We start from the raw sequence: 27,397 nt of genomic DNA on the forward strand, positions 1-27,397 counted from the left end.
AACTTGGTCACATTTTTACTTTCAAATAACTTTCCACTATGTGACAAAACTTGGCGTAAAATGCCACAACATGAATTCAAATCTCTTAGAAGTCATTCGGCCTGATGTTTTAACAGTCCACTTGAACCATTAAGCCCAAAGTTTAACAGTCTAGAATTTTTCTATGGGGGGAGGAGGACTAACCGTCTGCAAGAGCGCCTGCTATGCCTACTTGAACACTAAAATCAATCCAGAACTATAATTACAATTCTTCGTAACCAAAATAACAAGTAAATATTTTCGAGAGGCGCAAAGCAGCATCATTTTCAAAGTAGAGGATCGCCCGTAGAATTGTGAAATCCAGTCACGACTGTAAGAAATAAATCCTCCAGCGCAGGATTACTATTGCATGAATAAAAAAGGGTTACGTTCAAGCAAAGATTTATCAAGGGGTTCGTGTCCCATGCCTTTTTATGATTCAGGTTTACCACAAGGCATGAACAGGCATGAATAATGCATTAATGATTTTGTTTTACATCGTGGGCGAAGAAATTTGTTAAGTCCGAAATATGCATAATTGTGACGAAAGTATTTGAAGCTGGGCTCCAGTCATAACAAAAACGGGGAAGAAAGAAAAACAAGCTTGAGCAATTATGAGCCACAAGTTAGCAGAAACACTCGAACTTCAAAATCTTCATCGAATGAAAAACTGAATTTAAAGTAAAGTGTCATGCCCATAAAACAATTTATAGCAGAGGGAAACATATAATTGACTCCAACTACAGGCGCATTTTTCTAGAAAACTAAACAAAATCTAAAGCATAAAACATTATACTTAGGGAATATTTGAGCTGGTTGGCGCCCCAAAACCACCAGATCCCCGACCAAAGCCAGGCCTTCCGCCAGGACCCTGTAATATGGCAAAGCAATTGATTGAGGAAACAAAACCAAAAATAAAATAAAATAAAATAGAGGAGTGGAAATATATACAAAGCACTATTCTATACAGGAATCTGTTTCTACTAAAAATGTTCTATGCACTATGGCGCACACGAAAAAAAAAATTTTAAGCTCATGAAAACATAGTTATGAAAATTACAACTACACTGCTTCCCAGACACAACCACCATAACAGTAAAACACAAGCTTTCAAAAGGGCCATTTATGGACAAAGCTAATGGAGGAAGATAGCATAATTGCATTGCCTAAATGAGAAAAATACGGCATATGAACATGACGTGAATTGTTGTAGGGAAACCCAAAATCACAACTTACAGGATGCAACATTAGAAACAGAACTTAAAAGACACCGCGAATTCCTAAAAGAGTCAGGAACTCTGTTTCGGACTATCAATCACAAATAAAAGCCACACATCATGGGAAATTATAAACAAGTGGACAAAGAGACAGGTTAGATAACCTTCTCAATATGCACTCATAGGAACAGAAAAGAAAATAAATAAAAAACCTTGCACAAGTTAAATTAACTTGAACATCCAAATTTTTCAAAAGCTCCCACTTCTAACTTTTCCATAAACACCTATAAATAAGTGTTTTTTTTCTACGCTAGGAATCAAACATCTATCTCAGTTAAAAAGCTCTCATAAATCAGATGCTAATCCAAACTGAGCTAACATGCAAACCATTCCTCCCCACACGAGGCATTCTATACGTACATAACATATCAAACTCATCCAGTTTAATGAAACATAGCAAGCAAACAAAAAACAAAAACTATGCCACAAACAAATGACGAACAATCACAGTTACACTAAACAACAACAAAGTGCAGTGGCAATAAGATTACCCCAAAAGAGGGCCTATAATCAGCAGGAGCTCCTCCCTTGTCACCTCCAAAATCACCACCCGGTCCTCGAGGACCTCCACGGTATCCATCACGGTCACCGAATCTTCGTTCCCCTTCAAAACGCGGCGGTCCCCTGCTCAAAACGACACAAATTACAATCAGCCATGGAATCACATATTCACATAACACAGTCCGAAACAATTGTTAAAATAAAATACCTAGGGCGATCACCGGGTGGGCCACCAAAAGGCCTGCCAGGTGGCTTAGCTTGTTTCTTCAAAGTAGCAGGGACAATTTCGGAAGGAAGATTAAGGTAAGTTCTCAGAAACTCAATGCCGTCGTTGGTGAGGAACCAGTAATAGTGCATCCAAGCAAAGGTTTCCCTCACGTACTCCCTCGACTTGAAGCTCTGCATGAGCTTAATCACTTGCAGATTCGGCACGTCAATCTCCGGGTGCTTCGCCAAATTGAAGTCCTTCTTCGCATAGCAAACTCCCTCTGCATTTTACACGCTCATTAAATGCAAGATTCAATCAGATACAACCGTAATTAACGAAGATGCTTCGTTATACCTTGAAAGAGGTATTTGCAGATCTCTTTACGGTTTTTCTCCGGAATGATCTGAACAAATAAACACGCACATAAGCATTTGTATGAGAGAAAATTGAACAGAAGAACGTAAAAACGACGGAGAAATTGACAAGTTACCATGGTTTCGACGGGGAAGCGAAGGCGATGGGGGCTGGGAAACAAATCTCTGCCAATACTCCCACACTGTTATCCCTTTGTTGCCTACTTGCCAATAAACCCTAATTTCTCTTATTCCCTCGTTTTATTTTATAACGTGTTGCCCTTTTTTTAAACATAACCCGTTTGTTACCCTTTACTGATAGCGTTTTTGCCTTAACGGGCCTTTTCATGGGCTGCATTTGTTAATAATGGTATATGGGCTCATGGTATAATGGCTTGCCTTTTACAGAGAATGAGGGCTTGGAACGATCTAAGTAGAGAATGAAATCTAAGAATTTTGGCCCAGTAAATCAGTAAAAGACGATATTAACAAAAGGTTTTATTAATGACCGAAAAAATAAGTTTTATTTTTTACAGTTGACCAAAAAACCAGTTTTTACCAAAGATATACTTTCTATTATTCAGAAAATTTTTCTAAACCTATCATATTTTTATTAAGTTATTGCATATCGAGTAAAATTTACGATACTAAAGAAATAGTTTAATACTTTTATTAAATGAATTGTAATACTATGTATATTAAAATAAAAAAATATAAAACAAGTTAAATAATAAAAACTAATAAAATTAAAACTATTAATAAACCATAAATGATAAATAATATAAATAAAATATTACACTGCACTGATTTTGTTCCTATTTTAGATAAAATGAATAAATTAAAATAAAAAAATTAATTTCATCTAAATTAAATATAAAATATAGTTTGATGTGGCAAAAATTTACTTCAAATAGGGAATATTTTTTTTTATTTTAATAAATAGTTATTAAAAAATATTAAAAAAATTCATTAAGCCATATATGAGAGTAGAACAGATATAAAAAGGGAGAGTAACTAGTATTATGCAGGTTCAAAATGCATTATTCATCATTGAGCATATGTTATTTTTTTATTGAATTTATGTTCGGCAATGGTTTAAAAAATTATAGAGATAATATAACGATGTAAATCAATAGCATTAAAAAAACATATTATAATTAAATGTTTATTAAGAATATATATATATATATTTCAAATACGTCTCAAACACAAAAAAAGATGTAACATGCAGCTCAAGCATGAGAAGGGAAAATAAAACAAAAAAGTTAGTTATAGAGGCAGGACATGTGGCAAAGGATATAGAAGGGGCAGGATTAAGAAGAACTAATAGAATTTAGAGGAAGAATGTATATTTGAAGGATTTTGTGGCATAAGGAGGCATGGAAAATTTTGGTATGACTTTTTCCTTAATAATTCTTTTCTTCCTGAACTTCTCTCTGTCTACTTCTTCCTGATTTCTTCTAAAAATTCTTATTCTAGGTGAAGTTACTCAAAGGTTCAATTGTTGAGATCATTGCTGAAAATAGAATCGTGAATTGCAAATTGCATCTCGTTCATTGTTGTTATTTCCTTGTTATTCGAGAAAATTCTTAAAATACACATTATTACTTGAATTGGACTTGTATTGTTGATATGTAATATTAGTTTTGATTCACAATATCAGTTTGTTTCATTTGGCGCTTTCATTGACATCAATGGTTGAGAATACGTGTATGAAGGAGTTACAAACTCAGGTGGTGAATCATGGTGAAGAACTTTAAAGATTGATAAATCTGCTTAAACTTAAGGATCAAGCTCAACGTGATTGAGATCTCGCACAGAAGGAAGCTGCTACTCAGTTGCAACATATGACACACGAACATCTGGATTAGATGCAAATGATTTATTGGTTCAGAATCATTCTCAATCCTTTGGTGCTTTAAACTCAGACAAGGATTCATCGTTTCATGTGAAGGATATTTCACTTGGGTTTTCACATTTTAATAGAACCACACCAGTACTAGAATGGATTTTTAAGGCTAAAAAGTTCTTCAGTTATCACCAAACTCCGGATGCTGAGAGAGTGGATATCGCAGCCATTCATTTTGAGAAGGAAGTTGTTCTTTGGTTTCAAATGTTACAACGGTTGGATGCTATTAGATCTTGGAATAAGCTTACAACAACATTGAAATCGTAGTTTGGTCCTTCTCTATTTGATTGTCCAATGCAAGAATTGTTTAAACTACAACAATCAGGTACAGTTTCTGATTATTATCTCTGATTTATGGCGCTGGCTAATAGATCAAATGGACTTTCTGCGAAGGCTTTATTAAAATGTTTTATAAGTGGATTGAATCAAGATATTCGTAGAGATGTTATTGTCCAATGCCTTGCTACTATAATCAGAGCAGTGTCCTTGGCCAAGTTATATGAGGAGAAATATGCACTAGGGAGTTATACACAAAGTTTCAATTATACTCAGAAATATTCAACTATTTTCTCTAATAATATTGGCAGTGTTTCAATGAGGCAAAATGCATCTAAAGCTTCTTTACCTCCCTTGTTACCCACGCCTACCATAAATTCTCTTAGAAATACTAATATGAAAAAGATATCTCCTGCAAAAATAAAGCTGAGGAGGGAGAAAGGCCTATGTTATTTTTGTGATGACAAGTTCACTTTTAATCACAAATGTCCTAATAGGCAATTTTTGTTATTACAAACTGAGGAAGATGAAGTGGACAAGGAATTGTTGGTCAATAAGGAGAATATGGTGTTCCTTCATAATAATAATAAATTCATGGAGGCAGATCACCTTTGTCCTTGAACGCTTTAAACGGAGGTTTGGGAGTTAGTACTATTTGATTCATGACTATAATCAACAACTTACCTATCAAAGTATTGGTGGATAGGGGAAGTTCTGATAATTTTCTTCAGCCAAGGATTGCTAAATTCTTGAAATTGCCTATTAAACCTGCTCCTGCACTGACAATTATGGTTGGAAATGGAAATTATATGGCTACTAAGGGAATGATTAAATATTTGTGCATTCAGGTACAGGAAAACAACTTTAATTTTCCTGTATTCTTGTTGCCTGTGTCCGGAGCTGATGTAATTGTTAGAGCTTGTTAGTTGAAGTCTATAGGACCCCATATTCTAGATTATGACGTATTACAATTGAAATTTATGCATCAAGGCAGATTTATTACCTTACAAGGTGAGGTTGAAGTCTTCCCTACACAAGCCCACTTACATCATATTAAAAGAATGATTTATACTGATGTTATTGTTGAGGTCTTTAGTAAGCAGGTAATTGAACCAAACTCTCATCCATTTCCATTATTAGAATTGCCAGTGACATGAAACCTAAATTGGCTTGGTTGTTTCATACTTATAGCTCTATTTTTGGTACACCTACATCTTTTCCACCTCCGAGAGCTCATGATCACTCTATTCCATTAATAGAAGGATCTAATCCTATAAAGGTCAAAACATATAGATATATCATAGCCAGAAGGAGGAGATTGAGAAGTTGGTTAATAGAATGCTTGAAGAAAGTATAATCCAGCCAAGTAAGAGCCTTTTTTTCATCCCCAATTCTTCTTGTTAAGAAGAAAGATGGATCATCGAAGGTTTGTACATATTATAGGCCCTTAATGCAATCACTATTAAGGACGAATTTTCTATACCTATAGTGGATGAACTCATTGATGAACTATATGGTGCTTCATTTTTTTCTAAGTTGGATTTAAGGTCTGACTATCATCAAATACTATTGAATCCTGACGATAGACATAAAACAACATTTATAACTCATCATGGGCATTATGAATGGCTTGTCATGCCATTTTGGCTCACTAATGCCCCTGCCACTTTTTAGAGCTTGATGAATGATATTTTCAAAGGGTTGCTAAGAAGGTTTGTACTAGTCCTTTTTGATGACATATTGGTATATAGTCTAGGTTGGAAGGAACATTTGTTTCATTTAGAGGTGGTACTACGAATATTACAATAACACCAATTGTATGTTAGGTTTTCAAAGTGCTCCTGTGGTGTTAAGGAAGTTGAATACTTGAGACATGTGCTGTCTGGAAACGGAGTGGGAATGGATAATAGTAAACTTAAAGCTGTGAAAGAATGGTCCCAAGCAAGAAATATGAAACAATTGAGAGATTTCTTGGGTTTTACTAGTTATTATAGGAGGTTTGTGAAAAATTATGCTTTGATAACTGCCCTTTTAATTGACTTACTAAAAAAGGACTCATTTAAATGGTCTGAGGTTGCAGCAAAAGCTTTTGAACACTTGAAAGAAGTTGCGACATCTGCTGTTGTCTTAGCCATCCCTAACTTCGAAGAGTCTTTTATCCTAGAAACTGATGCTTTGGGATTGGGAGTTGGAGCTGTCTTGAGCCAAGGTCAACATCCTATAACATATTTCTCTAAGAAGTTGTCACCAAGGATGCAAAAGCAGTCAGCTTATATCCAAGAATTCCATGCAATTACTCAAGCAATGGCCAAGTTAAGGCATTATTTGTGGGGGTACATATTCATAATTCGAACTGATCAAAAGAGTTTAAAAGAATTGTTGGATCAGACTCTTCAAACTCCATAACAGCAGCAGTGGTTATCTAAGTTTTTAGGTTACGATTTCTCCATACAATACAAACCTGGTAGGGAAAATATCCCTGCGAATGCATTATCTAGAAGCTTATTGATGGCTTGGTCCGAGCCTACTGTTCAATGGTTAAAGCAGGTGGCTGAGCTCATTTTGGAAGATGACAACTTGAAGGTAATCCATGATCAATGCTACAAGGTACCAATTTAGATCTAACATATGTGTTGAAGGATGATATGTTGTTTTGGAAAGGTAAATTGGTCATTCCGGCTAATGATGACATGAGGACTCAGATTGTGAATGAATTTCACTAATATAAAGTAGGTGGTCATAGTGGGGGGACTAAGACAATTGTTAGGATATGCTCTCAATTTTTCTGGACTAAAATGCGACAGGACATTAGAGGATTTGCAAGAAATTGAAGCATTTGTCAACAAGCTAAGGTGGATCAAACTTTACCTACTGGATTACTTCAATCTCTTCCCATTCCTCAACAGATTTGGAGTGATATTGCCATGGATTTTATAACTAAATTGTCTAATTCTCATGGATTTTCAACTATCATGGTTGTTATGGATAGACTCTCAAAATTTGGTCATTTCATTCCTCTTAAGGCTGAACTTAATTGTAGACTGGTAGCGAAAGCTTTTATTAACACGGTGGTGAAAATTCATGGATTTTCTAATTCTATAGTGTCAGATAGAGATAGAGTATTCATTAGTTTATTTTGGCAGCAATTGTTTAATGCTCAAGAAACTACATTGGCTATGAGTTCTTCATACCATCCTCAAAGTGATGGTCAAATCGAGAATCTTAACAAGATGTTAGAGATGTATCTTAGATGCTTTGTATTCGATAATCCAAAATTATGGTACTCCTTGTTGCCTTGGGCATAATTTTGGTATAATACCTCATTTCATCACAGTGTTGACATGTCACCTTTTAAAGCTATTTTTGGAAGAGACCCTTCTATTGTTATTCCTTATGAAAAAGATTCTGGTGAACCAATGAACTTTCAAGAGACCTTAAAGGCTATAGATACAAGCTAATAAAAGGAGGAAGGTTTTCAGTTAGAGGTGGAAGATCTTGCATTGGTTAAATTGTAACCTTATAGGCAATATTCAGTGGTCTTACAGAGAAATCAAACGTTAGGCATGAGGTTTTTTGGGCCTTTTGAGGTGCTGCAGCGGATTGGGACAATAGCTTATAAGCTCAAGCTACTAGAATCATCTAAAATACATCTGGTATTTCATATTTCTTTGTTGAAGAAGTTTAATGGAGAGTGCTCGCAAAATATTTTTCTCTTCCATTGGGAACTACAAAAGTTGGACCATCAATACAACCCTTACACATGTTAGATGTTAGAGTAGTAATGTATAATTCTCAGTTGAAGGAACAGGTGTTGATACAAGGGGATATTGGAGGGCCAGAAGATGCTACTTGGGAAGACATGGAGGTTATTCAGTCCTTCTATCTTGCCTTCAACTTTGAGGACAAGGTTGATTTTAAAGGGAAGAGTATTGTAACATGCAGTTCAAGTGCAAGAAGGGAAAATAAAACAAAAAAGTTAGTTACAGAGGCAGGACACGTGGCAAAGGATACAGAAGTGGCGAAATTAAGAAAAACTAATAGAATTTGGAAGAAGAACGTATATTTGAACGACTTTATGACATAAGGAAGCATGAAAAAATTTGGTATGACTTTCTCCCTGATAATTCTTTTCTTCCTAAGCTTTTCTCTTTCTACTTCTTCTTGATTTCTTCTAAAAACTCCTATTCTAGGTGAATTTATTCGAAAGTTCAGTTGCTGAGATCATTGCTAAAGATAGAATCATGACTTTGAAATTATAAATTTGAAATTGCATCTCATTCATTGTTATTTGAAAAAGTTCTTAAAATACACGTTATTACTTAAATTGGATTTGCTTGTTGATCAGTAATATCAATTTTGATTCACAGTATCAGTTTGTTTCAAAAGATGTCTAAAACGTCTCCTTTCAATAATAAAAAAAACATTTGTAATTTCTCAAATCCCAAAAATCGTTCATACAGTTTATATATATATGGTGTGTGAAAATGTTTGTTATTGCCCTCATAATCTACCAATATATTGTGAGTGGCTGATTTGCACTCCTAACCGTCCATACAAGGCATCTATATTTGAGATCCAATAAATCATATAAAATCACTCCCAAATAAAAGAAAACAAAAGTGATTGTATTTCAAGGGACAAAAGTGATTGTATTTCAAGAATGTCAATGGGTGATGGAGCCTCCACTTTCCTTGCTCAAGCTGCTTCCATCTTAATCACATAAGACCCCACCTATTCCCACACATTCAGCCCAACCCCAGTTAACCATTCACGATGATAGTATATCCCTTTTCAATGGTTGATTAATTTTTTTGCATGCTTTAAACTCCTATTTATTTAAATAATACTGAAAAAACCTTTTAAATATGATAATTCAATAAATTTAAGATTATGTTCTTATTGAAAAAAATTACTACACACTCTACTTTACATTAAGATGAAAAATTATATTTATTGAAATTATTGTAAACAAAATTCAATGTAAAATGAAGAATATCCCAAGTAATTGTGACTCAAACTAGACTTAAGTAAGGCATTAATTTGGTGTATTGAGTTAGATGGTCTTACGAAAAAGCTAGCCAGTTTTTTCCAGTTCTACATCAACAATGGTCTGGAACCCAAAATCATATCCAAACAAAAATTATGACTTTACCAAACATTATAAAGTGTTTGGATGAGGATTTATAAACTTAATTTCAAGTGATATTAATTTTATAAATTTAATTTTAGCTAACATTAAATTTGAAATTAAATAATTTACATAATTTGGAAACTTTTTGACCTTAAAATAAAAATTATAGTAATATTGAATATAAAATTCCTAACCTAATGAAAAAATATTTTTTTTGGCGATCGTGCTTTTAAGAGAAACTTTAATTTTAGTTTGCCAAAACTAAAAATGGAGAAAATATAAAAGCACATTTGAAGCACTTAAAAATGTGAGTTTGGAGTCATACAGCTATTCCAAACACTATTATTTGTGCATAAAATTCACTTTGCATTTTCTAAACCAAGATTTGTAATTTGCAAAATTATTATTTAAACATGCACTAAATAATATTTAATAAAAATACAATGAATGGCTATTGCTACTGTTGATTTAACCAAATCAACCCGCCACTGTGAAGAGGGAAACTGGGAAAGTAATGAATGCATGCACAGCTTTAGCCAGAATCTCTTTTTATCTCGCTTTTGCGTTTGGAGTTTTCGGGACTTGGGAATTGGGGGACATGCATGTGATAAGTCAATGTTTTCTCACTTTTGGTCTTTTCCACAGACAGGTTGGTGGTACATAAAGACATGGAAATGTAAAGAGCGAAAACCCATTATTGTCGTTCAAAAAACCACTACACAGTCAACTAGATGGCAAATGGAAGATGCTTTGCTTTACATACTTTCAAAATCGAACTACAAAACGACATGGAAATGTAAAGGGGGCAAAACCCATGCATTATTATCATTCAAAATCCACCACATGTACAGTCAAATATGTAGCAAATTGAAGACACTTTACATATCTTCCAAATCAAACTTTTGCTCCTAGTTGCAATCACCTTTATTTTTTCCCTCTTCCCACGTCAAAACACCCAATAAACTTCACGCATGGTTACATATAATATACATATATATCTTACCTTCAATTCACTCACATTCACAATCTTTACAAATCAGCAATCAAAAGAGAAAAAAAAAGGTACATCTCTGGAAGTTTCAGAAAGCCGGCTGGACCATTTGATGAAAATGTCTTCCTTACTAGTTAGAGAGGTCATAAGAAGGGAGGGGGAGAGAAAGAAAGAAAGAAAGAGTGGGGACAGTTTTCACAATCATTTTATCTCACAAAGATGAAGGAAAAGGTGAAAGTGTATTTGCTTCCACATTTGATGAATTTGGTGCTAGTTCTTCCCCACCAAGCTGTCCTTCAACACTGTCCCAGAAAACAAAGTTTGGACATTGTTGCTGCGTTTCTACCCATTCATTTAACTCTTGCCTCTGCAAGCACTCTAGTGCTATATCTCCTTGCTCATCCATACTACAAGATTGTACCTCAATTGGGACCATGTTTTCCACGTTTTCTATCAATGGTGGCAAATAATTTGTGGTGTCCAAGCCTACAGTGACTGTAAGAGGGGGAAGTGCTTGAACTTGATGGTGGTTCAAGTTCCATGTTTCAGAGCTAAAACCCATAGCTTCTTGGAAGTGTTCAGCTCTTACAGTACTATTGGCGTCTGTTGCTGTCCCTAGTAGTGAACTAGTATCAAACATGAACACAGGACATGTGGAAGAAAATGAGGTTTCTTGAACTGGTGGCTTTGCTGTTAGATTATCTTGGTTGGCAAAGTGATCTAGGATATTGGAATTATAATTGAACTGGGAATTGTGATCGATCCTTTGTGCTATATTGGTGGTTGAAGACACCGAAGGCTTTCTTATTTTCTTTTTAATCCATGAGTTCCAATAGTTCTTTATTTCATTGTCAGTTCTACCAGGCAAGTGGCTTGCAATGTGTGCCCATCTGCATTTACCAAATTCAATAATTAATCAAAGACCATAGTTTAGATAAAAAAAAATGTAACTTAATTTAAATGCTTGGAATGGGGATTTGTAGATATAAATTACATAAAATCATGATTTGATTAAGATAACAATTTAGTTGCTCAAAAAATTTTCGAGAAGTGCATGCACGCATGCTATATGTTCAGACTGCATGTGAAGAAGGTAGAAGGCTAGGAGCCTAGGGGCAGAGGCCCTAAAAGGAAAATGTGTAATGTACCACTGGAAGGAAACATTTGTTCCTTTGTGTTTGAGAATGTATTTTTAGGATGTGTGCAGAAAAAAAAAGTAAAAATTAGAAATATTACACACTGAAAGTAGAAAAAATATATATATCGATTGATAGAATTGTTTGCTTAACTTTTAATTCTAAGTCTGAAACTCAGAGGTTGATAGCTCCTTTAGATAGAATTAGAAAGGAAAATGTTTTTCTTTCTAGCAAAATGGGACAAATTATGTTGTTTTTTTTCCCCACTCGAGAAGTGTTTATGAAATGCGTGTACATAAATAAAAATAAGAGATAAAAAAATTAAATATATTGTACTGCGTCATTTTATTTTTACAACAATGTCTTTGTTTATTATTTAAAATTAGAATCAAATTAGAAATAAGACGATTTACTTCTTAATTAAAATAAAAAATAAATTAAAAAATTAGTCCTAATTTTTAATATCAACCTTGTAATATTAGTTATTCAAGTGAAATTTTAATTGTGATCGGAGAATACTAAAACTCAAAATTCACTGCATATATACCCTTAGAAATATATAGCTTATAATAAGCTCTAATGGTTTGTATAGATATACAATGGGTATAGAACTAACAAGAAGTCAAATGTTGTCTTTGCAAGTAGTTTACAAGCTGCTCGATTTCGCATTCGATCAATACAAAAAATTAATCAATATTTATTCCAAGTAAAACTCAACCAGTTCATGCTTCCCAAAATTCATGTATCTGTAATTAATTTGGAACTTGTCCGGTTGAGAGCCATAGAACCCTTTCTTGGCCTACGAGAGAGCTATTAAACTCAACTAAACTAAACACAGGCTGATGCCATAGGACCTCAAAAAGGGTTTATATATACGACACTCATACAGAAAATGCAACAGAAGTTAAGAAGGGAAGAGTTGAACTGATTATAAATCAAAATTCGCGTTAGAGCACTGTAGCTAGGGTGTAATTCAAACCTGTTGCCTACGACCCCGTGAAGGCTTATAATTAACTTCTCCTCCTCAGGTGTAAATCTGCCTCTTCTAATATCAGGCCTCAAATAATTAATCCATCTCAAGCGACAACTCTTGCCACATCTTTGAAGCCCTAAAAGCCAAGCACATATGAGAAATATATATTACATATACAAATAAAACGCCTGTAGTCTTTTAATTCAATTAAAATCAATAATTGAGGGTTGTTCTAACATCAACAAGAAAAAGGAGCTCGTGAAAAATAATAATTGAAAAAGAAAAAGAAGAAGAAGAAGAAACAAAAAGCGAACCAGCTTTCTCTGGAACTTCACTCCAACAACCATAGCCATGAGTAGTAATGTATCTGATGAGTTTCTCATCTTCCTCAGGGGACCAAAGGCCTCTCTTAACCTTCTGTTGGTTGCAGCAAGAATGGTGACCCATATTTCTAGGCCTCTTGCTATGTCTCCTTCTTTTGCCTTCTTCTTTAGTCTTGTTCCCTAAGTGGCTTGTATTGCCTGGATCAAATATGGATTTGTGTGCAATAGTTAGGACTCTCTTTCTTCCCTCCTTTAAAAGTGAGGGAAGTACATGCCCTAGCCGACATACGTTCAGAACCTGATGGGGTCCATGCAAGGGACCCAGATCTCCATCTAACCCTAAAATGACATTCCATCAACTTAACTCTAGCTAGCTATTGATTAGTGTGTAACCATTTTCTACGTACATGTGCGTGGTATTACGTAACCAAACCTCATCATATACCACTATAACTAAATCCCCTCTCCACATCGTTCCTTGCAACCCCAAAAATAAGAAGAAAAGGAGAGGCCGAGAGAATAATATCATTGCCGGTTGTTCATGATCATGCACCTCCTTCTCCCTGTCTGCAACTATACAGCATCGTCATGACATCAAGAGCAAGTGGATTCGCTTTGTGAAAATGACGGCGACGATTATTTGGACTTTAACACCAGGTTAATCATCACAATAGTTTCATTAATTTATATCAACACCCAAAATATGTTTGAATAGTTTCTCACAACAACAACAAAATTTAAGGTTTGTGAAAGTTACTATGTGGAGTAAATAATTATATTTTAAATAAAATAATAGTTAAAATACTATATTAAAAATTATATTATTTTCATAAATACTTTTTAATAATTTATTTAAATCAAAATTCCAAAATATATACACTTACAAAAAATGACCTTTTACACTTTTTTTGATAAAAATATATGTATATTTGAGAGTAGATTGCTAATAATTTTTTTATATTATTGTTTGTGTTATTCGTTTTTTCTTAATTTGTTTCCCTTTCTACAGGTCTTCTTTCTACCAATATAACCCATAGGGGAATGTACGGTAATAATTATTCAATAATTACTACAGCACAATAAGTCTTCCATATCATTTTTCTCCCATCAAGTCTTTACTGATGTTGGAATTAGTTAACAGGTCATGCACATAAATCGATCCCTATTAAAAAAAATGATGTAAAATATAATTAGTGTGCAAAAAGCGTATCACCTGTATTCTATTCATAAAGGGTGTCCTTTTTTTTACTTATACATTTCATACGAATCGCAAAGAACTAGTCAAAATAAAATAGGAACGGACGGTTTAACTTAAGGGTAAATGACAAATTATTGTTATCAAATTTGAATTTTTAGGGAAACATTTAATAATTTTTTTAATATTTTAAGTACATAATTATAATTTGAGCTTCGTTCAACTTTAACTTTCGATAATAAAACATATTTGGGATGAAACAAAAATAAACTTAATAGTGAATTTGGGTTTATACATGAATATAGAAATAACGCATTGCTAATACAGTGTTAAAATAGATAATTATTTAAAAGTAAAATTTGGAGAATATTGGTCAAAAGTCTAAAGTTTAACCATGACATCTTTGTCACTCTAATTTGAGAAATTCAACTTCAACGTGATTAAATAGGATTTAATAAGCCAGTAATTTAATTTTTACTTAATTTTAAACTCATACTAATTACGTGAATAATCGAGATGTTAATATTAAAAAATCTGTGACATAAAAATTTGAAATTCAATCAAATAAATTTAATTGTTAGGGCTAGTAATTGAGTTTACTTAAGTCCTTTCCGACAACTCCGAGTTGAAGTTTATCTGCACGGCAGTTGAAAAAAACAAAAGATAACTACCCTATTTCCTCGACATCACTGATCATTTATTTGCTGATTGATCACATTAAACATATGATTGTTTTGTTGGTTTGCATAAGCATGTAACTGTGAGCTTTAAAGATGGAATAAGTGTCTATAATATAATAAGTATACTTTTGATTTAAAACTAAATAAACATTTTATTATTTTCAATTTACAAATAAAATCACTTTAAAATAACATTATTTTACGTTTTTATACGTGGTTTATTTTAAGGAATATATACTTAACTATTTGTTTTTTTATTTTAAAATTTTTAAGAATTTGTATTATATATCCAAACTTAACTATTTGTTTTTTTTTATATATAAAGAGACAACAATAATTAATAAATATTGACACAAATGATTTTTGGTTCATTAAACGTAACCGATTAAAGTTTGATTCCTATCAATGTACATTTAAAAGATAGGCCGTACCAACTTTAATAACCATTTGTTGAAAGATATCTTTGCGTCAAAAGAACAGGTAATGATGTCAAATTAGACAAATAAATAAAAATAAATTTTAATATATTATATATTTATAAATGAAAAGTCTGAAACAGAATTTGCTTGATGCCAACATAATATCTGGGTTAAAAATATTTTAATCTTAATTAATCCTAGTTTATATTTAATTTTAAAATTTAACACATAATATTAATAAATTTAACATGTCTTAATTAACTCATATATGCAACACCGAAGATGACGTGTCTTTGTCATTATTTAATAATAGTTTTTTATTTATAAATTTTCTTATATCATATTTATGTGTAAAAAAACTTTTAACCTTTTACATTTTTTTATAAGTAAACAAAATAATAGTCTTTTATTTTAAAAAAATAAACAAAATTAATACCGTTATCAATTTTCCTTTATTTCAAACTCTCAAATTCTCCCTTTTTTTAAGTTAAAATCTTCGTAAACTTAATTGATTAATGGTTTGTTTGCTTGGATGATACAAAAGTTACACATCAATTTCTAGGATAGAATCAATGGAAACAGTATTTTGTGCACGCTTTATGAAGTACTTCTAGCAGCAATGATTTATTTCAATTTTGTAGGAATAAAATTGCTTGGTTTCTAAAGCATAAATGGTTTAGTTTCAAAGCTTCCTTTTCATTTAAAATTAGTGAAATTTTTGGTCCACTGCACGTATATTATTAAATTAAAATATTTTTAAAATATTATATAAGTTATTTTTATATTAGATAAATATTGTAATTTTTAATATATTTATTGTTAATAAATATTTTATTGTATTAAATACAAATAAATTACAAATCTATATAAATTTTTAAATTAATAAATATAGGATATTCAAATTTCAAAAGTTTAATCATGATTGAATTTTTTTAAAAAAATCTCAATATAAATAGAGGTAGAATGAAGAAACAATTTATCACTAATATAATGATAACAGGACTTGAATTTAATATGGAAATGTAATTTCACTAAAACATCAAATTTCACTCAAAATAAAGGAAACAAAAGTTATATGTTTTTCTCTTTAACCTTAATTTTATATCCTATGAAATTTTTTGATTTATTATTAAAATTATTAACTTACAAACTTTTAACATTATATTAAGGTTATTGTTACAGTACTTCTAAACTTAAGAGTATTAAATATTTTTTCTAAATTATATTAAGATATTAAAAGATAATTGTATTTTTTTAAAATACACTACTCACTCTACTACTAAAATCAACTGTTACAATTATTTTACATATAATAAAAATATAGAATACCTCCACATTTTCCACAGCACCATAGAATTTACCTTATAATTAATTCATTTTAAGAATATAAATATTCAGATAAATAAATAAAAGTATATATAAGAGAAAATAAATAACAGTGGCAGAATGTATACTTTTTATATGAATAATTTTAGACTTGTTTACTCTATTTTGATATACCTCTTAATTAATAAATAAAAAATATTAAATATATTCTGTATTTTAAATGATAAATATATTTTTATTTAATATCTATTTTATAAAATTAAGTTATAAAATATAACAAACTGATCTCATATGTTTAGAAAGAATTCTACATTTCAGTTTTTCGTTAATCCACAGAAAATTAAATTCGTTGCTTTTAGATTTAAGCAAGCCCAGTTATTTGGACTTTATTGTGTTTCAACTTAATTAAGAATGAAAAATATAACTTATGAATTTTGTGTAAAATAACGTCCACAAGTAACACGATTGACGTCAACAAATAGCCTTAACGTCTCTATAAGATATTAATTTCAGTTTGAATACCTTGCTAAATTCTCAATTCAATATACTCTTAATCTTACGATAAAAATTGTTATATATGTAAACCTTTAAAGTTTGTTAGTCAAGTTAATTTGTATCTTTAGCTTAATCATTGTTTTGTTTGGTTATATGTTTTAAATTTTTTAAAAAGCAATATAACTTTTCAATCTTATATTTTTTTTTTATTTTTTAAATATTAATATCACAAGATAAATTTAAGCCGGACAAAAAATTTATTGTTTTTCATTTTTTGATATATTGCTTATTATTTTCAACTCAAAAATTGGCTAAGAATGGCAATAATGACAGCCTAAAACAACGATAAAAGTGGCCATAATAATAATAATAATAATAATTTATGAGAATTATTAGAAGTGATACATCCGATATTTGTGTGTTTTATTATAGTATAATTTAGGTATTTATTTATAGCATAGCATTTGAAAAGGTTGAGATTTTTTGAATTAATAATATATCCTAGAAAAGCAATAATGATTGATGATATTAACACTTTTGCAGCAATTTCAACTCTAATAAGACCAGCACTCATGTTGCTCGGACCTGTGGACCACTACAGCAGAGAAGCAGTGACTTAAAAGTGGAATTGGGGGTGTATTGATGACTGTGATTTCGATAATTAGATGTACAAGCTTATTGCCAGGTCCACTTTAATCACTTATAACCACACAGACGCAAACACTAGAATCACATTTTATTTCTTGAAAGGTGAAAAGTGCTTTTCCTTACTTTACTTGATATTTGGGAACGGATTATTTATTATTAATGGCTATTCATTTCTTATTCAACACAAGAATAAATAACATGTGGTTAGGAGAAATACACCTGGTGAGGCCAACAAAATTAGTCTTGAAATTAAAATTTAAAACATTGATTCTCATGTGTAACCAAACAGGTAGGCTATAAAGGGGCGTGATATCGCGTTTCAATGATACCTCTGTGGAAAGGGCCTATTAGTTATGGAGGTGAGATCATGTTGCTATTTCACAGTGACACTGCCTCTTAAAGCAAATCCATGCATGAACTACCTTATTACTCTCCTTCCTGCAGCTAAATGCTATTATCATCATCCACTGTCTACATATTAATTAGCCAATTTGAAGATCGTTTCCTTCTGTTGAAAATTATTGGATAAGACGCTATTATTTCTATGCCAGAATAAAATAAATAAATTTAAATTATACTACCACGTCTAAATATTCATAATTATATAGATTTTGCTCTTTTTTATTTTTTAATTATTTTTAAAACAATAAATTTATAAAATGTTCGTATTTTAATATTATAAATACTTTTTTAATAAATATTTTCTACTTATTTAAAAATAGTCTTAAAGGACTTATATTCCCATCTTTTTTATTATATATATAAACACGAAGCTTTCAAAATAAAAAGAGTATATAAATTGTTAAGATTAAAAAATCAAATTATGAAATATTTTAAAATAATTATGTAACCATTAAATATATTTTAATATAATTATTTATGTGTGTGTGTGTATATATATATATATTTATTGAGACTCAAACTTGATATCAGAGTTTAGGGGAACAATCAGCTAACAGTTAATTTACATACTTTGAAAAAGAATTTTATCTTCGGTTCTATTAAAATTAATTTTAATGAAAGATAGTTGTGATTAAAAAATAACTAAATTTCCAAATTGATCATTGAAATACTAAGAAAATTTCAATTTTACGCCTAAAACAAAAATAAAATAAAATTATATTCTAAATTTGTAGTTTAACATTATTTTAGAGTTTACATTATAATACGTAAATTAAAGCATATATATATATATATATATATATATATATATATATATATATATAAATGATACAAAGAGGAAGAGGAATAATCAAAATAAACTAAGGAAATATAATCATTAATACCAAACTTAGCAAGCTAATTAACATATCGATTAACTTTTCTACATATGTGGTTAAATTTAACAAATTCAATTTATTTCAATAGGATTCTAATATCATACAAAAGAGAAACAAAAAAATGTGAGCAAACTTGAACATTCAAAACAAAAGATAAAGCTTCTTTTTTGAATCTTCTTCAATTCAAATACACTGAAATTTCTTTTGGATAACCAATTTGATCCCCCCAGAATAAGGCCTAAAGTTCAACACCAAGAGAGAAATAAGGAGTAGTGCTTCTTTGAAAACCAAAAATGAAATTGGCTCAACTGTCCCTTATAAGACCACCATAATTAACTTGCTACTCTGTTATAAGAAGAAACCGAGCCATCCATGTTGAGTTTGAAATGGCCAAAATTAGAGGGGATCCACTTGACACGAACTTGCCGATAATCAAAGTAGAACCAAGTTTGCTGTTAGTTCTTAAAACATAATTAAAATAGCTCAAATCATAAACTATTTTATAAACCAGATTATTGGGCAGGATAGAAGATTACTAAAAAAATTAAAGTATTCCTCTCAATCCACAGGTACCAGATAACATATCCAAACAATCTAGTCCAATTGAAAAAACTATTATAATACTGATTAAATAAATTGTTTTTGAGCCAATTATATAAATTACTATAAAAAAAAATAGTGCAATGTTTAAGAAGGATGCTAGATTCAGAATGACCGTCACACTTAGGGCAGGATGGAGAATGAGTAATACTTCTCCCAAATCTTTCTAAATTAGTGAATAGTCTGTCATAACCTATTTTCCATAGAAACATACTAATTATGGGAGGACTCCTCCAATTTCATATCACTTTAAAAATATCAAGATAGGCCTTAGATTTAAAAGAAAAATCAGTTAAGAGGGAGTAAGCAAATTTGAGAGAAAAGTTACCATTATTAAATAGGTTCAAGAAAAATAAATATTGACCCTTATAACTTTAAATTATACAACTGATGAGGCAGCTATGAACTAAACTTATTCCATTGCCAAGTCCCATAATTAAATAATAGGGTCATGGAGGTATTAAATCAGATTTAGAAAAAGGAATAAAAGAGTAGTTAGAAAGAGACTAATAATGGGATATCCAATGATCATTCTAAAATTTAGCCTAAACCCTTTCCAACAAAGAGATTAAAGAAAATAATATAAATTTAAAGATTAAATTTAATATTTTTTATTTTAATGACTTTACTAATTTAAGATTTTAATTAATAGAAAAAAGTCATAAATACGAATTGTACAAGTAATATGTGAATGAATATGATTATAGATTAATTAAAATTTCATGATTAATTAAAAAGAGTTACGTGATTTTTTAAAAAAAATTAATATAATTGTGATGATTTAATTATAATCATTCATAATAAAATTTATTCTCGTACTCTAATACTGTATATGAGATATATCTAGGGAAAAAACTTTTTTAATACAATAAATAAAAAATTAGATAATAATTATACACAGAGAGAGAATAAATCTCATAGTATCATGAGAACTTTAAATCTAATCCAGGTAATTATACATAGATTGTTATATTAAAAGTTGATTAGTAGTCACATAGTTAATTAAAAAAGTCATATACATTAATTTTAATCAATCGAATAAAATTTAATGATATAATTATTATTTTCATTCCTATTGTAACTATATTTTTATTTGAGTAAATTTTCAATGTAGGTGTGTACATAAGAGGGAGGGGGGAACTCAGCAAGTAGCTAGGCATCAGTCCAATATGGCATGTCAAATGTTTTATTTGATTTGATTAATGTGTAAAATAATATAGTTAATTGAGAGTGGTGAAAGAGAGAGAGGGAAGAGGAGGAGGAAGAGCTGATTGATGCGAATGAACCACCACAATTGATGGGAAAGACAGGAAAGTGACATTTGCTTGTATGAATAGCAAGCTAAAACTTTGAAAGTAATATATAAATGATTTTTAAAATAGACCTTTCGGAGGAAATGAAAAGGGTAAATGATTATACTTAGCTTTAAGGAGGAGCAATGGAGTGGTATTTGGCCCTACCACCTCGATTTCTATCTAGTGATTAGCGGTGAAAATAAACCCAAGGACATTGCCTTCACAAACATTGTTGGTTAAGTTATTCAAGTCATGGATGAAATGTCTCTACCACTTGTTGTTGTACACAGATGGTTCTGTTTCCGTCTCCAATTCCTTCTCAACTAAAACTATATTATAAAATTAAAACCATTTTTTATTCTTAACAAACAATTTTTAATCGTTTCTGATTGTAAACTTATATCTAGCTGGCTATGATATTGATTTTTCACGTTAATGTAAACTACCATATGTTGGTAAATTTTGCAAAATACCCACATTATAATGAACATATAACAATTGTCCTGGAACATTGGACGTATTCACTTGGACTCTTTTCCTGCAAATGAAGTTCTCTGGCTCGTTTCTAAAAAATAAAAGGAATAACGAAATTATCCATAGAAAATTTGTGTCGGCATTTCAGACAAAACCAAGTGGAGATTCAACCACAAAACGGCAATCAAATTGACATATCAAATTGAAGCTCCAAATTTTCAGTAAGGGCAAAAATTAGAATAAGATAGATCACATAGAAAAGAGAAAATGAAATTGCAGATATAAGAGCCGCATTCACATGAAGTACTTATATATATTCTTGTCACATTCTGTTAGACAATCATTACTTCTTTTACTCTAACCCGCAAGTTTTTAGTATAATTATATTTTATATCCGTCCAACGTAATCGTATGTGTGCTTTATAATATATTAATTGTAATATTTATCAATTTTATATTATTTGAATTAGGTTTAAATATAAACCAACATAAAAAAAACTTAAATATATTTAAATTCTTTTAAATGTTATAAAATTTATTTAATTTTTTTTAAGTTGTAATGTAGTTTTCGTTAGTTTTATTTATTGAGGACTTGTTTTTTTTTCTTATCACTCCAAATATTGAAAAAAAATAAAATTCCGCGGAGTGCCCATTCTTTGTAAACCCCTTACGTCCACAACAGTACCCACAACTAATAAAAAATGAAAAACTTATGATTGATACTCTTTACAATACTTGAAAAAAATCCTGAATATGACAAATGGGGAGTGAGTTTATTGTCACTCCTCTTTAAATAAATTTATATGTAAAATATATTTTATTGGTGAAATTAATTAATTGTTAATAATATATTAAAAAAAACTTATTCTAAGACTTTAGGGATTAGTAGATTTCTTGTGAACCTATTCACTTTACTGTTCTAAGACTTTAGATGAACCCAAATATCCTTCTTTTTTTTTTTTTTTTGTTTTATCGACTTTACATGTGGTTTTTATTTTTCTTTTTGGGTCTAAGACTTTATGTGTTTGAACCCGTGTAATCAACTGTGTAGAGAATTTTAGAAAATCCTTTACCCAATTGGCCCAAATCTTATGGAACAGGTCATCATGAGTTGGGTGTTTTATAAAATTATAAGATGGATGCAAGGGAGAGCTTCCACTATTAGATGTATTATCTTGGGCCCTAGATGTGGGCTTGTTGCCGTGTGATCTAATGAATTTGATTTACACGACCAAAAACATTATTAGGTGGGTTTATAGATTTTTAATCTGTCTATTTATTTTGACATGAGAAAAAAACCTGTGTTTATCCATATAATTTTTTATACAAATTCGTCTATTAAAATTTTTTACCTTCAAATTTTTATATTTTTTATCTAATTTAATTTGAATTCGATTTAAATCTCGTACGTAGACGTGATAGGTAAGTCTATCGTAGAGATTATTTACATACACAAACTTGTCACTCAAATAAATCTATGTTGATTTTACCTTCAATTTTTATCTTACCTTTTGAATTTATTATTCATAAATACTTTTCATTCAACAGGTTAAAATTATTTTCTTATATTGCAGTTGATTATGTATATTTCAAACTAATTTCAATTAACCTTTACCAGCCACTATATTACCGTGGTTGAGAGATCCAACACTGAAAACGTTTAGTAAAAAATTATAAAAGGAGATTATACATGATCCATTCAATTGATTTTTTTTCCCCATAATGTTTGCACAATTTCTTTTAATTTTTTAAAATTAAATATGTATATCTTTCATAAAAAAATTAAATTCAAGGGGAAATGAATAGCTTGATTCGTTGAACTTCAATAAAAAGATTTAACAATATTAAATTAAACAAGTTTTTTCAAGCTTTAAAAGTTTTAAAAATCCCGTTGAAAAAAAATTTTATATTATACAAGCACAAAAAACAGAGCTCTTAAAATACGATAGAAATAAACATAAACAAAAAGATTTGCATTCTACTGCAGATTATGAAAAAAAAAAAAACAAAAACAAAAAAAGAAGTCACCACATCAAACTGATATTAGATAATATCTAAGAAAAAAAATAGTACCCTGCAAACATAAAATTCATAAGGAGTCTGTTTCTAAATTGAAACTAAAGCTCAATTACAAAAATATAGTTAAATCAATTAAAATCAAATTTACAAATCATGTGATTAAAATAAAAATAAAGAAAGAATGAACATGGGTGTGCAATGTTAAATATAATTACTTATATTGATAATAATTAATTATTTGTATAACTGAATTTTTGCAAGAGGAGATGACACTTGTAAAAAAAATAAAAGATATGGAATATAAATATAATAAATTATAAAAAAATGTTCATAGTATAAATTATAAATTATAGATTGTCAATATTGAGTATGAAATGTTTATTTTATTTTAATAGGATATAAATATTTATTCTAGCTTTATGAGAATTAATACATTTACGTCTATATTTTTAATCCATCGACGTAGTACATATATTTACTGTTTCTATATCAATATTTTCTAATATAAATTTTCTATTCAGATTCGATCCAAATAATTATATATGCGAAGTAAACATGAATATGCTTTCATGCAAAAATAATTAGTTTGAAATTTAAATACATTAGCAGTATAGAATGAATTCATATACTGGTTATAATTATTAATTTATGTAATGAATAATATAATTTTATACCCGTGTTAAATAATTATCCGTGTAAAAAAATTTACACTAATAATTTACTAAAATTTAACTTACTTAAATATTAATATATTTTTATTCATAAATATTTTGCTTTTGGATTATGTAAATAGTATTTTTATAATTTAAACTTTGATAAAATTTCATAACATACATGATAATTGTTTATACATTTGATTTAAATATTAAGATAATTTTATTTAAACTTATGTCTCGGTTACGAAAAATAACTATCAATCATATTTTAGTTAAAATAATTATGTGTGTAAACATTTCAATCCCGTAAACTTGAAAGCTAATGTTGGAAGTATATTAGTATTTGTAACAATTGGAATTAAAATTACAATTCGATGGCAATGATAAAAATAAAAGGTAATATTTACCGAAGTTGATATAAAAATATTTCCGATGGTTTTTATATTTGATATTCTTTTACTTAATTTGGAACAGACTGTCATATACATAAAGGAATGGCACTAAGGCTAAGTAGATCGTGGGAAGCAAGTAAAGAGACTGAAGGGAGTAACGTCACGTGTCACGTGGCAATCGAATATTACATTGTATGGTCCCCTACTAATTATGGATATATGTGAAAGACAACATCTGATGGCTTTGGACTTATGTTAACCATAGTATATATGTTACTGTTGTTGTCACCTTGTCCTTCCAACCTTGCAAACTCAATAGCTACGAGGCTATATGGTTAGCCAATTACATTTGTCCCATTTTCAACATGACTTTGAGTCTATCAACCAAGACTAAGATTATCGGCCTCATGGACATCCTAACCAATCGGATAATACTAGTGCTTTCTTTTTCCAACTCATTCATATATATGACTATTTTTTTCTTCAAAACCGCGTCAATTTAGTCCTGACTTGGTCGCCTTTTGTTTTCTATTGTTGTTGTCCATCTTCTATTTCATTTTTTTGTTTGAATAATTGTGATTATAATTGTTCAACATACGACTTTATCTGTTATGACACAATCATGAAAGATTAATTGGTTCTAAGTGCAAGGTATTGGCGTTCCATTTTAAGATTATTCGTCCCAATCCATGTTTTCGTGCTTCTAGTGACACACTAATAAAGGAGTCGTTGAGGGCCTTTCTTATTTTTTTAATTATTACTATAAACTTTATCTGTTTTTTTTTTAATATTTAAAATGTGTTCCATTCAAGTCTACAACGTCATCAAACTTATCGAAAACGTATTTAACATGCAAGTTATATCTTTAACATTTAAGTTAATTTTACGTAAAACCAAGCGTGTTATGGGTTATTATTTATTTTGATGCTGGTTAATCTTATGATTTTGTTATTTTATAATATTTTGATGGATTAAAAATACGTATTTTTAATTGTTTTAGTCTCAGTTTTAATATGTGAGAATTTGAGAGATAAAATAAATGGTAATATAAAAAAAAAATCAAGTAAAACAAGCTTAAGGAATAAAAATAATTGAAGTTTGTCAATTTTTTATGATCATGCTCCTCATAGGCGTTCAAAATTTACAATAATAGCTCTTGATGTGTGGGCTCAATGGTATGGCAGTTATTATCAGAACACGATGGTTTCGAACCCATAACTTAGGCTCAACTCTTTGGCAGTGTAAAAACTCGACCCTCATTTCGTATTCTGGGAATCTGGGAAATGGACATTTTTTTTGTAATTAAAAGCCGCGTATACATGAGGATTGTGATTGCGATGTGTGTTACGAACTAAATGCATGCGTATGGAGGAGGACCTCGTCCACTTCTGAACCAAATGGCTAAACTCAGCAAGACCCAACTTTGTCAATACTATAACCGTTACGGAGAAAATCGGAGCACATCGAGCATTTCCGTTTCAATTAAACATATTTTTAAAACTAAATCAACTTCGACAAAAATAAATTTAATCAGATTATATTATTCCAATACACACCTGTAGTTAGAATCATAGTCCATATTTCTAGAGAATTAAATCTCTCAGTGCGCGTTCCCTTAATTGACAAAACATACCGTTCTTAACTCTTAATTTTAAATTCAGAATTCATAATCTTTTAAATTAATTACTCATCTGTTTTTGTTTTTTGTTAGGTTTAAGAAGAATTTAAAAGATTTTTGCTGTAAATATTGTTTGTATTAATAAAAAATAGATTTCTTACCCATTTGATACACGAATAATTTACTATTAATTATTTATAATCTATTAATAACAATATTACGTCTTCTTATTTTAGCATTTTTTTTCTATCAAGGTTTTATTTTTATTTTATTTTTTTGCTTAAAAACGAGACTCAAAGGCCCAAAAAACAAAGCAACACGTAAACTAAGGATCTAGACCAAAAAAATTCCAGAGAATCCAGTCTTAACAAAGGATCTAAAGATGCGGGAGTTGAATTAAACCTACAAGACAACTCTACCTTCTCATGCCTACATTTGGCCAACTAATCAGCACATTGGTTAGCTTCATGTAAAATATGATTAAACTTAACAAATTTAATTTTTCTAAATAATAATCTAATCTCACTAATTACAAGATACAAAGGATGCTGACAACTTTGAAGATTAACAATCAAAGAGATAGCTTCTTTGAAGTCACATTCAACCCAAATAATATTAATATTTTTAGAAATGACAAGTTCAAGTCCTTTAAGAATTCCCCATAGCTCAGCACAAGTAGAGTACAAGGAGCAAGGGGATGGTAGAATCTAGCTACAAAAGTATCATTATGATCACGAATAAGTCCCCCGTAGCTCGCCATTTCGGTACTTCGGACAACTGAGCCGTTAGAATTTAACTTAAATTGTCTATTCAAAGAAGGCTACCAACGGACTAAACTTTGTGGCTCCTTACAGCCATTCAAAAAATTCTGGGTGCCCCTGCCATAAGCCTGAAGGAAACCAAATTCAGAAATAATTTTATGTAATAAAGCATTAGAATTCAATAGGAAGTTATTAAAAATAACACAATTTCTATTTCTCCAAAGATTCCAAATAATTATGCTTAGACAGATTAAAAATAATCCAATTAGAAAGACTAAGGCTGAAAAATGAAGACCATTTATCATATGGAACAAAATGACCCCAGATTTGGCTAGCACTCCAACAGTCCCTAAGGACATGAACAATAGATTCAGGAGCCTCATTGTATCTAGTGCATATCTAGGAATTAGACATCTTACAATGAAAACATTCAAGATTAGTTA

The 27,397-nt window shown here is 30.3% G+C and overlaps 1 protein-coding gene across 1 annotated transcript; it reads right to left on the reverse strand.

The window, feature by feature from the left end:
- Positions 1–672: 672 nt before the first annotated feature.
- LOC113855746 (transcription factor MYB102-like) lies at positions 673–13,303 on the reverse strand. The gene is made up of 8 exons (XM_027487376.1): positions 13,088–13,303; positions 12,780–12,909; positions 10,880–11,554; positions 2,495–2,528; positions 2,359–2,407; positions 2,005–2,284; positions 1,787–1,919; positions 673–889 (listed from the first exon to the last, which is right to left on the reverse strand). Exons 1-8 carry the CDS (start codon positions 13,218–13,220, stop codon positions 815–817), a joined length of 1,509 nt encoding a protein of 502 aa, XP_027343177.1. The 5' UTR covers positions 13,221–13,303; the 3' UTR covers positions 673–814.
- Positions 13,304–27,397: the final 14,094 nt, after the last annotated feature.

Source organism: Abrus precatorius, unplaced genomic scaffold (assembly GCF_003935025.1).
Source record: "Abrus precatorius isolate BTA unplaced genomic scaffold, Abrus_2018 Scaffold11, whole genome shotgun sequence".
NCBI classification, from domain to species: Eukaryota; Viridiplantae; Streptophyta; class Magnoliopsida; order Fabales; family Fabaceae; genus Abrus; species Abrus precatorius.